The 13,891-nt window shown below is 38.2% G+C and overlaps 2 protein-coding genes across 5 annotated transcripts; one reads left to right on the plus strand and one right to left on the minus strand.

Annotated features, from left to right (window-relative positions):
• Window positions 990-4,647, plus strand: LOC18793833 (probable xyloglucan glycosyltransferase 12). The gene is made up of 5 exons (XM_007226922.2): window positions 990-2,238; window positions 2,365-2,673; window positions 2,864-3,154; window positions 3,244-3,357; window positions 3,477-4,647. Exons 1-5 carry the CDS (start codon window positions 1,477-1,479, stop codon window positions 4,101-4,103), a joined length of 2,103 nt encoding a protein of 700 aa, XP_007226984.1. The 5' UTR covers window positions 990-1,476; the 3' UTR covers window positions 4,104-4,647.
• Window positions 5,737-9,751, minus strand: LOC18793328 (transcription factor bHLH74). Of its 4 annotated transcripts, none has more exons than XM_020554600.1 (9): window positions 9,374-9,727; window positions 7,700-8,340; window positions 7,365-7,595; window positions 7,207-7,272; window positions 7,046-7,114; window positions 6,744-6,815; window positions 6,502-6,645; window positions 6,338-6,419; window positions 5,737-6,255 (listed from the first exon to the last, which is right to left on the minus strand). In XM_020554600.1, exons 2-9 carry the CDS (start codon window positions 8,309-8,311, stop codon window positions 6,230-6,232), a joined length of 1,302 nt encoding a protein of 433 aa, XP_020410189.1. In that variant the 5' UTR covers window positions 8,312-8,340; window positions 9,374-9,727; the 3' UTR covers window positions 5,737-6,229. The 4 variants fall into 4 exon arrangements, with proteins under 4 accessions (XP_020410189.1, XP_007222174.2, XP_020410190.1 ...); XM_007222112.2 differs by having other exon boundaries at window positions 9,203-9,727; XM_020554601.1 differs by having other exon boundaries at window positions 5,737-6,252; window positions 7,700-9,751.

The raw sequence follows: 13,891 nt of genomic DNA on the forward strand, positions 1-13,891 counted from the left end.
AAGCACTGTCTCTAACTAAACCAGCTCATTTGAAGCTTCGAATTAGCGAGACTGGTCTGGAGGGACGTGGTCATTCCCTCCTCTTCGTCCAACAAAATTCTAATAACATCCATTACACAGTAAATAAAATTAAAAAATAATTATTATGAAACTAAAAACAAAACCAAAATAAAAACCTTTTTTTTTTTTCAATTTTTATTTTTTTTCACTTTTGTCGCATCAAAGACGCACTTGGTGCTGGTGGTGGTTAGATCGTCACCCTGTCTTTCTCGTTGAACTTTCGTCTGTTTATTTTTATTGTTACTATTCACTTATTATAATTTCCATTTTCTAAGACTTGAAAAAGTAAAAAGAGAAATGGTAAAAGACGTTTGGATTTTTTCATTATGAGCTCTGAATTCACACGAGAAGCAGCAACCCAGGAATTGGAAGGACGAGCGAAGCATCTGATATCCTCGTCCACGCGGGAAAATCTCTGTAAATTCTCGTATACCCTTTTGTGAATTGCAGATAGTAACCCCACAGAAAAAAGAAAAGAAAAAGATGGCTATTTTCTTTTTGGTTGTGAGAAGGAAAAGTCTAGGGCTAGGGCTTACGTTGTTGGTTGTTGCTGATTTTATCATCGTTTGAAAAGAGTAGGTGAAGAAGGAAAAACCCCAATAAAAACGTAAAAACAAAAAAAAAGTAAAGGCACAAACTTTGTCTGTCATTGTCGGAAATCTGCGCATTTTCTTCCTTCCCTTTTCTGAATTTGTATTTGGGTTTTGTTTGTGAAACCCAAATTAGCTATTAATCCATGATTGTTGTGATTTTCTTTCTTTCCAAATCAGCCGGGGGTTAACGTTCTGTGGTTTGGTGAATTTAGAAAGAAAATCTGGCGGTGTTATGGTAAAAAATATTAGTTTCAAAAAGGCTTTGTGATTTTGACTCAAGAACGTGGGTTCATATGAATATTTTGATATAGTTTTTTTAAGTTTTTCTCTTCTCTCCTCCCCTCTTTGATTTAATTATTTATTCCGAATCAAAATCAAAGACGTGTTGAGCTGTTACCATCTCTCTCTCTCTCCTCTTTCTCGTTGCTCTTCTTATTGCTTCCGAGGCCTCTTTTGCAAGCTGTAATTGAATGGTAGCACATTTGGCCTCAAGCCCCACACACAGTCATAACCTTTCTTTGTCTCTCTCTCTCTCTCTCTCTCTCTCTCTCTCTCTCTCACCCTCTCTGTGGAAATCACTTGTCTTATAACTTGTCACCGAATGTCACAATGATTTAGAGACGCCTTGCTCTGCTTTATCAACCACGCGTCCATCTTCATCTCTCTCTCTGACAATGAGATCAAAGCTCTAGCCTTTTTCTGCCTGCTGGGTCTCTTCATATTCAAGCGGTCGAAAGGGGTTTTGGCTCTACCGAGAAGAAAATAGAGAAAAAACGTTTCATTTCTCAGCTGGGTTCTTGAGATCAGACCCCAGAAACCGGAAATGGCACCCTCCTTCAGCTGGTGGTCTAACAAAGACACCCACCGAGGCACGCCCGTGGTGGTCAAGATGGAGAACCCAAACTGGTCCATGGTTGAGCTCGAAGGTCCTTCTGAGGAGGACTTCCTCATCTCTGAGTCACCGGGTCGAGTTCGAGGCAAAAACGCCAAGCAGTTCACTTGGGTCCTCCTCCTCAAAGCTCACAGAGCCGCCGGTTGCTTAACCTCTCTCGGCTCCGCAATGTTGGGCCTTGCGTCCGCAATACGACGCCGTGTGGCCTCGGGTCGGACGGACACCGACACCGACGTCGAGCCCATCGGCCGCGGCAGAGCAGTCGAGAACCCAGCCGTAAGGAGCAGGTTCTATTTCTGCATCAAGATGTTTCTGTGGCTGTCTCTGATTTTGTTGGGTTTTGAGGTGGCTGCTTACTTTAAAGGTTGGCACTTTGGTTCACCACATCTTCAGCTTGAGTACTTGTGGGCTTCACCAATGGGGGTGAAGGGAGTGTTTGATTGGGTCTATTCGAAGTGGGTTTTGATTCGTGTGGAGTATCTTGCTCCTCCACTTCAGTTCTTAACCAGTGCCTGCATTGTGCTTTTCATGATTCAGAGCTTGGATAGACTAATCCTCTGTTTGGGGTGTTTCTGGATCCGGTTCAAGAAGATCAAACCAGTCCCAAAAGAAGGTGCTTTTGATCCTGAATCTGGGGAGACTGGGTATTTCCCTATGGTTCTTGTTCAGATCCCCATGTGCAATGAAAAGGAGGTAAATTTCAAGCTCACTTATAGCTCTTATGGTTTGTGTTAGGTACACTTACTTTGCTGGTAGAGATATCTTTTGTTTTTGTTCTTTTGCTTTTGCTTTTGGCTGACTGTAGAGTTTGAAAATCAGGTTTATCAGCAATCAATTGCTGCTGTGTGCAATTTGGACTGGCCGAAATCGAAGCTGTTGATTCAAATTCTTGACGATTCTGATGACCCAACAACCCAATTTCTGATCAAAGAGGATGTCCATAAGTGGCAGCAAGAAGGAGCCAACATTTTGTATCGGCATCGAGTGATTAGAGATGGATACAAGGCTGGTAATCTCAAGTCTGCAATGAATTGTAGTTATGTCAAAGACTATGAATTTGTGGCCATTTTCGATGCCGATTTTCAGCCCACCCCTGACTTCCTTAAGAGAACAGTCCCTCACTTCAAGGTATGTAATTGTTAATTGTGTTGTTATGGTTTGTTGTCTTTGTTGGGTTGTAATAATCTCTGTGATCGAACTTCATTATCATGTAGAATCCATGCTTTTAATGAGAAGATGCTGTTAATTATTATTCTTAAGCAAACCACGATTACTAGAATCAGTTGAATTAAAATTCTACCCTTTGTTGGCATTTCAGGATAATGATGACCTAGGGCTGGTTCAGGCTAGGTGGTCCTTTGTGAACAAAGATGAGAACCTACTAACAAGGCTGCAGAACATTAATTTGTCATTCCACTTTGAGGTAGAGCAGCAAGTGAATAGCGTGTTCATTAATTTCTTTGGGTTCAATGGGACAGCTGGTGTGTGGAGGATAAAGGCTTTGGAGGAAGCTGGTGGGTGGTTGGAGAGGACCACTGTGGAGGACATGGACATTGCTGTCCGTGCCCATCTTCATGGATGGAAATTCATTTTCCTCAATGATGTTGAGGTACAATTCTGTCCCAAATTATGTCTGTTAAAAGTGAGTTTACTCTGTTTCAGTAGTGGACTAATGGTTAGTGCTATCTCTGTGCTCAGTGCCAGTGTGAACTACCAGAATCTTACGAAGCTTATCGGAAACAACAGCACAGATGGCACTCGGGGCCTATGCAGTTGTTTCGCCTCTGTTTGCCTGATATCGTAAAATCCAAGGTATATATACTTTTTGCACTACTTGTTCCTTGTCCAATTAGGCCTATTTTGCTGTTTGTTCAGAAAGTTATTGTGGATTATAGTTCACTAATACGTTTCGTATACTTTGCTTGTCACAGATCAGCATTGGCAAGAAATTCAATTTGATCTTTCTCTTCTTTCTGCTCCGGAAACTGATATTGCCCTTCTATTCTTTTACCCTTTTTTGCATAATTCTCCCCATGACAATGTTCATCCCAGAGGCTGAGCTACCAGCGTGGGTTGTATGTTACATCCCAGCTACCATGTCATTTCTCAACATCCTCCCTGCCCCAAAAGCCTTTCCTTTCATTGTTCCTTACCTTCTCTTTGAGAACACCATGTCTGTGACCAAGTTTAATGCTATGATATCCGGCCTGTTCCAGCTTGGTAGTGCATACGAGTGGGTTGTGACTAAGAAATCCGGTCGTTCCTCAGAAGGTGATCTTGCCTCCTTAGTTGAGAAAGAGCCAAAGCATCAAAGAGGGGTGTCAGTGCCAGATCTTGTCGAAATGAAGGAAGAAATTAGACAGCAGGAGCAAAGGGCTTCCAGGAAGAAGAAGCATAACAGAATATATACAAAGGAGCTGGCATTGGCCTTTCTTCTTCTAACGGCTTCAGCAAGGAGCCTTCTGTCTGCTCAGGGCATCCACTTCTACTTCTTGTTGTTTCAGGGGATATCGTTCCTGCTGGTTGGTTTAGACCTAATTGGTGAGCAGGTGGAGTGAAGAGAAAGTAATAAACTTTGTAGGGATATATGGATGATCTAAAGTAGACACAGACAACATGGGTGGTAAAACCATATCAAAGTAGAACCCAGAAAGAAGAGTCTGGAAGAGAAGGTTGTAGAGGGCTGAGACTGAGAGTACTCTCCTTCTTGCTTGTCCTCCACCCTCCAGACTTCCCCATCACATACCACCTTGAAGGAAAAGAATAGTTTGTGCTATATGGAGAAAGGATGTCATCTTGGTCAAACGCAGATGGTACTCAGAAACACAGATGCCCTTTAACATATTAAATGTTTTGGTTATTTTTTCTATTTATTTTGATTCTTTTGTTTGTAGTCAATTCTTTTGTAAGAAAATTTGTCCTTTAAAACATCAAACACAAGTTCTTTACAGTTTCAAGGCCATCTTCTTGATGCTCTTCTTGATGCTTTCTTCCGTAACCTGATCAAGTATAGCCTAAATCGTATAGGTTTCTTCTCTTTTTTGTTGAATTTTTGTAATGTCAGAAATGGAAACAACTCCTCATAAGGTTGAGGTTCTTGGATGTTTAAAAGGTTGGAATGAGCTCTTATATTAAATGTTCAGCTCATCCAGCAGTGGGTTCTTTTGGCACAACACCAACCAGATAACAAGTTTTAAATAATATATAATCAGTAAAAGTCTGATATGCCTTGACCAGATAAAAGATTTTCAGATGTCTAAACTAAGTACTCAAAACAATTGAGTAATTGTGATATCCTACTTCAATTCTGTCACCTGTCAAAACAATCACGACAACAACTACTTACATGATTTATGTTATGATAAGCGTATTCCAACAAATTTTTCTTTTGGTTTTGAAGATTTGAGACAGACTTCGTATACACGACTTCAAGACGACAGGATCTTCTCTTAATTCCCAATTCATGATAAGTAGAGAAATGACTGAAACACGGTTAAAGGATCAAAACCAACCAAGAGAGATGGGCAAGTGAGCTGTCTGTTTCTTCAAGGTGTGAAGAATTTTTTTCTCAGGTAAAAAGCTAGAAGCTAAAAACGTGATGGGCTGCTGCAATAATAATGAACCTTAGACTCGGACGATATAAGATGATGACCAGACCTGACGTGTTAATTGGTGTTGTGCTGGTTCTTACCATGAAACTGCACCATCTACATGCTGTATCGCATCACAATCCCACAACCTACAAGAGAGAGAGAGAGAGAGAGAGAGAGAGAGAGAGAGAGAGAGAGCACAGATAGAGTTGCTTGCTTGCTGCTTCGTCAACTGGTTTTGATATCATCTTATTGCAGAAGAAGCATCAATCTCTTTACTTGTATGGAAAAGAAACTGACTTGTTTTTGTTCTACTTGTTTGTGTGATTATTTGGTTTGCATGTAAAACCTGGAAGAAGGAAGTTTCACTTGAAACAGGACTTGAAGCTACCAAGATTGCTTTGCTTCTATCTGATAATTCACAAATATCTAGCAAAATAGATAAAGTTTTTTTCTTTTTGATGCGAAAAAGTAAAAGTTTTGGACCCCACGAAATTGAAACTACTGTTTTCTTGTTTTGTTTTTCGTCTCAATGCGCTGGTGGGTTACCTTTTGTCTTTTCCCTCTTCAAAAGGGCATTAAATCAACAACTAAAACCGACTTGGAGAAACATAGCTCATAATTTATTGCAATAAAATGGAGATTTTTCTGAGGAAGTTACATGAATATCAAAACAATCTGTAACTCCACATCTATTTTCTTATCATGATGCACTCTACAAGAAAATAAAAACATTTCTTTCACGGTTTCTTCCCCAAAAAACCCTCTGAAAACTTCAAACATAATCCTATTCTACAAACACCAATAACAAAGTTACAAACAATCATCTTCACCAATCAAAGTCTTGCCTTCCTTGTCTGATTATACACAATTTTTTTTTTTTTTTGGTAATATAACAAAGTCATCTTCTTCTGCTAAAAATTCGAAGAACAAACAATTAGGAACTGAGAGCCTATACAACTGAAAAACCTTCTTCTTTTGTTTCCTTTTTTTTTTCTCCAGTTTTTTCTTCTTCTCTAACTGAGTCAAATACAGTTAACTGAAATTTTGAATTATCCGTTGCGAGGGAGTAGACCATAATATCTGTTCCAAACTTATAGCTCTGATTTCAAGCGGCCTGCTGAACATGATAGCATGTTAAGGTTAGAAGAATGTGAGACATAAATTTCCAGTGATTGCATGCATGAAGTTGTGTTACTTACCATTTTGTCCCAAATTGTCAATAGCTGAACTAGAATCAAAACCCATATGGAAAAGACCTTGGAGCTCACTGTCTAACACAGTCTGAAAAACCACACACATTATTAAATCAACAGATGTCAATCGAAAGGATGATAATGGCTTGATTTGAAGATTCTCAAATTACCTGAGGCAAGGAAGGAAATTGTGGAGCTGAACTTGGCATACTTGGCAAGTTTCCTGGGAACATACCATGAGGGTATGGGTGAGAAGAGCTGATTCCAGGACTAAACCCGAAGATAGCTCCACTGCCACTTCGTGAGTTAAGAATCTACAAACAAAGGCAAACCAAGCTCAAGTTTAACACATTTACCCAATAGTATTGAAGCAAATGAAAAAATTATTGACTAGTAACTAGGGTGAACTCACATCTTTGGATAGAATCCGTTCTATATCGATGTTGAGTTCTGGATTGACTGTCGCGAGTTTCATTGATAAAAACTGGAACATGAAAGAAAGACAACCTTCACTGAATCATAGAACATTTAGGAGCTACAAAACCACGCTACTAATATTTTACAATTATGCACATGGTTCTCTAACTTCAGCTGCTGTAATTCTGTTCAACTAGCAGAAGATGCAGTGCACCTATACATGTATGACTACGCAGATATATTTTAATTTACAAAACATGGAGCTAATTCCTCATTTTAGATTGCAGAATATCTTACCTCAACTTGCTGTTGCAGAGATTGCACATAGTTGATGATCTCATCAAGCATTACAGCCTTCCCAGTAATCTTGAAAATTGATTGGTTATCTAATTGATCAGTATTTTATATAACATAAAGAGATCATTCAGAACATTGACCAACTCTGAAATTCTGAATACCTTATTGCATCCTGGAACAAGTTCTTGAAGCAATCTCATCCGCTCACTAATCTTTTCTCTTCTAACCTGCAAGCAGAAACTTTTATTGCATCAATAAACTAAAGAACAGGAGATTCTCTTGAAATTTGATACACAGATATATAGTAATGAGAGCATACCCTTTCGGCGAGGCTATGACTATTTGTAGCCTGACCCCTTCTGGCTCTAACATGAATGTAACTGTCCTTCGCATCTCCGCTCTGAGAACTTTCTTTAGCCTGTTTGCCCATTTGCTTACCGCGCAAATTTGCAGCTGTGTTGTCTTCAACTTTCGCTTTTTTCTCATCTTGTTCTTTCAGATAATCAGAGCTCTCCCCAGACAGATCCTTGTTAATTTCCCCTTCAGCATTCTAGTACAGATAACAAAGCAATTATGATCACTAGGGCACTGTATTGAAGGGAAACAGAATCATCAATATCCCAATTGATACAAATTGAACATAGCTCAATTTACCTTATTTGGACTGAATGCAGAATTGGATTCAGGAACTCGTTTCCTTCTCTTTCCACTGGGTGAAGATCCTAAAGCACCCTCTTCCGAAATTTGGCGATCATCATGAGATTGGGCGCCAATTGTTGAAGTCCTCTCAGGGGCCCCCTCCCTGTGTGGGTTATAGTTCGCAGCACACCCAGGGTTTGCAATCTGAGCACACTCAGATAGGCCAAAAGAACCAACCATTTCTGAGAAGCTCCCACTTCCAAAACATGGAAGCTTTGGCACCATTTCGACATAGCTTGAATCAGATGGATATTGAACAAGGTGAGAGGTGCTACTCATTCCCGGATTTTCCAACGCAACGGGGTAAGGAGGATTGGAAAATTCTCTGTGAGAAACGACTGAAGAACCTCCAAAATTATCACTCTGACTCAATGAAACAATTGGATCCCAACCAGAACCAAAAAAAGGGTCAGCTCCATTTGAAGGCTTAAACATGGATACAGAGCTCATTGTTATTTGTGAAACCTTTTCAGGCAGTGGATTTGTGCTCATCCCTGAAGATGGGCAATTCAGACTTCCCTCATTTCTATGTTGAAACCCCCCATCCTCACTGTCATGACCACCCATTTCTGAATTCAGAAGCTTATGGCGTCCCCCTATATATTATTCAAATGACAACACCCCACTTAACAGTTGGCGAAGACCAGGGCTATGAATAGAAAATGAAACACAAGAAATCTATGAAACTAAAGCCAAAGTGGGTGGCTTTGACCAAAATTGACTGGTGATATCTTGCAGACTCGACAAGGAACAAGTAACCTTTGCAGCTTTATAGACCTGAGAGGGTGCTAAAGTAACAACAGATGCCTCTCGTTGCAGAATCCCATGGACACAAAGTGAAAGGATAAATCCAGTGCATCAGGCATAAAATCTTATATGGTACCAGCTACTCTCCTCTTCCTTTCAAAAACCCTAGGATCAAGCTTACTCTAGTGCAGAGAAGGAAAAAATATAAAATAGAAGAAAATGCTCCCCACAGACAAGAAAAGTGAACCTTTCAGAGCATAAAGTAGACATAGACAAACAATGACATTAGCTAAGTAACAGCTCACCAGAGTAGCAAAAAGAAAGCAGATTCCCTTTTACTCTTTTGTATAGGGGTGAACTAAAATTTCATATCCTCAACTCAATCAAACATCAATCTGATTGATGGAAAGCGGTTCTGAATCTCTTCAACTATGACCAAAATTGGGGAGAATCACTCCAAGCTTCAAGCAATGAATGATTATAATAAAAAATATGGTTGCCAGTTACTAATAATAAGGAAATAACAACCAGCTGAAGTTTTGAATAAAAAAGATCCAGAACCAAGAAAAAGGAAAGTTACAGAACCCCTTTTGAGATATTCTCAGATGGGTACCCAAGAAAGACCAAAAGGCATCAAATTCTACTTGAATTGTGCAAGAGCTGAAATGGACAGGGTTTTAGCAGTCCCCTTAATTGGGCTTTTGATTGTACCTTCAAAAGCATCAAATGCTTGGTTAAATTCGACGAGAAAAACCCAATTCACCAATTGGGTACTTTCAAAAACAGCGAAGGAAGCATCAAGTTCCAACCTTTATAGATCAAAAACAATGCAGAGAGCTATGGAGCTAGAAAGAGACATAGAAAGAGTGAGACTTTGCTTACCTGCTCAAGTTAACAGGTGACATGTACGATTTTAAAAGACCAGACTAACTACTGCCAACTGCTCTTGTTGGAAAATTATTACAGAACCTAATCTCTTTCCCTTCCACACTTTACTCTTTGTAATTTCTCCTCTCTACTTTGAACTTTCTTTCTTTACAATTTATCAATTATAATAATGGCTCCCCCTGTATTTTCTTTCATTTAAAATTGAAGAGGTTCTTCTCTTCAAGGCCAAGCTTTGCTTGCTTCCATCTTTGACATACTTTTTTTTACTGACACATTTGCCAACTATTCTAACAGACCTCTCTTTGCTGTTACACACTCATTTTTCTCAGTGCCAACTAACCCCCTTTCATTTCTTTTGAGAAGGCTCATTATGCTCCTAACCTCCATCATCCTCCATCTACATCATTGCACATCACTGTAATTCACTGGGGCCCATACAAAATCTTCCTTGTGCACCACTAGATTTCTGATTAGTATATGTCTTCCCTGTCAAAGATGCCTTCCACTTGTTCACTTGGTGGGGCCCACTTGACAGGTGTATGTCTATCAAGGGACCACAATGAGAGTGTAGGCTGTGGTTGCATAACAGGGATTGTTACCTCAATTTCCTTCAAGTAATTTAATATTAGTTGGCAGTACTTGTAATCTTTTTCTTTTTTACTTTGTAGGGGTTTGAGTCTCTGACCCTCAGGAACATAAGGAATAATGGAATCTAATCATCAATTTACCTCCTTGTCCTGGTACGGTTTCCAGCTGTAGTATATTATTGTGTGTTTTGCTTTGCCCTCAGCCAATTAGCCAACAAACCTGGTCAAACCAAATTATCTGGTCAACCCTCCTAGGCCTGGTTGTGATCTTGCTGGAAAAACCAAAAATTATTCCGAAAATAGCGGCTAATTTGCTCTGAGGTCATGATCTGGTGTGACACGCTACATTCTATAAATGGGTCATTAAATATTGTTTAGTAAATTATTTAAGTGGGGTTTTTAATCTCCGTTTAGTGAATGAGGGACCCACGATAAGGACTACAAATCAAATAAAAATAGGTAGATACGATGATAGGGATGGTACACCTAACTTGATCAGCGATCAATGTGGGTACTCACTACTCACACTGGATCATACCCGTCAACTCATTTCAAAGTGGTAGGGCTAGAACAAAGCACCTCTCAAGAACCACAAAAAAAAAAAAAATTATGTGAAACGAAGATAATAGTAATTGGTCGCAATAGATTGTCACGTGAAAAAATAATCATAAATAACATAATGTAATTGATTAGAAATAGTAAAATAGTATTATTCTTATTTTACACAAGTGTTTCTCCTCTCTATAGAAAAACAAGATCAAAATCTTGGCTTTCAAATATTTTTATTTTTATTTTCTGGGTTTGAAAGGGGTTTTGTTTGCATATTGAAATTGAAAAGATAAACAGTAATTGGGGTGATCAAAGTAGGTTTTGATTGGTAGAAAGTGATAAATTATGCTCAAAATTGACTTAGTTGATTGAAAAAATGCATCCAAAACCATGAACATGATACATTACAATTATCTGAATAAAGCTTTCCTCTTTAATCTAATCAATGTTTTCCTCTGACAACAAAAATTAAAATTAAAATAAAGCTTTCATTTAGTTTGGCCAGCTCTACTTCAAGTTAAACAAAGCCACAGATGTGATTCAATTCAGCCAACTTCCTCATAAAAATGTTTCAAACTCCAAAACCCCATAAAGAATTCATTTATTTTTCCTTATAAAAGAAAATGGAATTGATTATAATATAAACCAAAATAATTCAGGTAGGATTATTGACCCAGCTACATTGGTGGTGGTCCTTTCAGAGTATAAGAGGGCAGGTTAGATCCCAATAATGCTGCATGTGTTAAACATCAGTGACTGTAGCAGAAACTGTTCATAAATAAGTAAATTAAACAAACCACCATAATTAAGTTTTTTTTCAGATAATTAACGTATAATTAAGTTAATAATAAAGCATAAGCCACAAAGACTAAAGAGGAAAAGAAAGAGTCTTATCACGCGTGCAGGGCATGGCATTGAAGCTTCAGGTGGGTCTTAATCTTAATCCAAGAGATATATGTGTGGTCCTACCCTGATTAGCAATGATGGGGTTGATACCTAAGACTAAGAGACACGAATCTTATAAGATTTTTATTAGCCCCATCAAACCCAAATTCTCTTTAATTAAATAACTTCTAATCTTTGCTTTAACATACTTCCCTGCCCATGCTTGAAAGATTTATACTTTTAAAGAAGCTTTTTTCTTCTTTACCAAAACAAAAAAGTTGCCACTCCGCCTTTTTCCAGTTGCACAAAGCTCTACTTATTGCATGCAACGAACTTGTAGCTTAAGTACTTAAGAACATTTTTTCAGCATCTAAGATATCCTAAGTTCAATTTCCCTTCGACTTATCTGCAATAGATGAATAACCCTTTTAATTATTATTTTAATGGGTGGTTGGAGTTTGAATAAACACAGTACAGCTACAACTCATGAAGAACAGATTAAACAAAGAGCACATGATTAGTAAAACTCAGTCCATGATGTAGTTTAGAGATATTAAATCACATTCAAATTAAGAATTCTCAAAACTCTCCATATCTTCCAATGAAAATTATCAAAGCATGCGCAAGAGGAGAAGTAATCATCATCCTGATTTAGCTATGATGCATGCATGCCTTGGTCTTTACAATCATTTTAAATGTTTCTACAAACAGAGAAAGAATAAAAGCTTCTATTGTGCCTCGCTGAAAATGGAGGTACATCTTTTGTGTATGGAAGTACTAAAATTAGACCAAATGAGGGACAAATTAAACTAGCTGCAGGATAATGAAATGATGGGTTTATTTTACTTTATATTTTTCCCAATTTCAAGATTTTGGGAAAAAGAAAATCAAGGGGCATATGAATCTTGCATTGACCCTGATGGCCAAAGATTCATGCATTGAACATAATGATGAACTGAGAAGCTAAGCTGAGCAAAACTGGTACCTCTCAGCTTCTGCTTCTGCAGGTTACTGAATTAAGACCCGCCAGCAGATTTTATTCTTCTCAAAAGCACGAAGTGTCTTTTCTGTCAAGGAAAAAATATATACGAAGTCCATGAAAACATAATGTAACGTACAGATTGTTATCTATCAGGAGAGGTCTGTAGCTCTAGGTCTTGGTCTTGACTCTTTTCATCTCTCTAAATTTATATTCCCCATGTGAATTATGGAATCTCACAATTCGTGACAGATAAACAGATAGAATATATGTATCACCTTTTTTACTGGCTTTACCTGCACATATTGTGCTAAGATGCCCCCATTACTTCATTTGGTTGAACTACAACCAAAATTCTACTGAGAGATTCATCCTGTTCTTTCCTAAAGACTCTCGTCATAGAGTTTCCTTTTTGTTTTCTAATTTAATGGGATTTTCTTGCAATTTCACATATTCGTAGAAAAAAGGTTGCCAAATGTTATGATTCCATATACAAATCCAACCTTTTATTTTCTTTTATAAAATTTTCATGAATATAAACACACCACCTTATGTATGTATGGATCCGACTTCTCTACTTGTGTGTAACAGTACTTGTATTGTGTTTACGTATAAAATTACGTCGTTTCAGGTCATAATTTGGATCATAGTTGTGGGCCAGTTGTTTAACAGTCATCAGAAACAAAGCCATTACTTTCATATAACAGCCCAATCTATAGGGTTCTGGGAATGATTTCTAAATCGGCCCAGGTCATATAATTGGAGCTTGGGTGGGTGCTGAAGTAATTTAGTTTAGCCCAATCTTAGAACTGAGTGTCTGACCCAGAAAAAAAGAAGAAAGGATGGAGGGCCGGCTCTCAAGGTTTTTAGCCATTACAGTGGGTCTAGACCTTGGTTTTCTTGGGTCTAATGGGCCACAAAATTATACCCCGACAGAGTAGACAATATTTGTGCATCTAGAATTCACTAAACTGTCATTGAAAATATTATATATATATATATATAAAAGAATATGAAAAAAATTACTGTTATCTGCAGCAGAAATCAGTAAAACAGGAGGCTTTATTTGTTGGTGAGTAAAAAGTGTTTCAGGGAGGGTTCAGAAACTGAGTAGATAAAACCAGAGAACAAAACAATTGAACAAGCAACAAACCATAAGGAAGTGATGGTGGTGATACTGTGACAATGACAATGCAGCCATCACTGTTTTTTATTTTTCTTTTCTTTTCCTTTTTGTTGTTGGTTAGAATGCCACCATTAATGTTACAGGACCTGAGAAGCGTACGTGTCTGAAATCAATGGGACCCCTGCAAAAAATTTGAAAATGCAGAACCAAATTGAAGAACACTGGTAAGGTATTATCTTGGATTTTGTTCCAATTTTATCTGTTTCTCTCTTCCAGGGGTCCAGCTATTTTGACTATCTTGTCTACATAGTCTATAGTTCAATAGTAGGGGGTTTGTTTGTAGCAGAAAAACTTAAATGAAACGTGAAACCAATCACATATTATTA

The sequence above is a fragment of the Prunus persica genome, chromosome G1 (assembly GCF_000346465.2).
Source record: "Prunus persica cultivar Lovell chromosome G1, Prunus_persica_NCBIv2, whole genome shotgun sequence".
NCBI lineage: Eukaryota > Viridiplantae > Streptophyta > Magnoliopsida > Rosales > Rosaceae > Prunus > Prunus persica.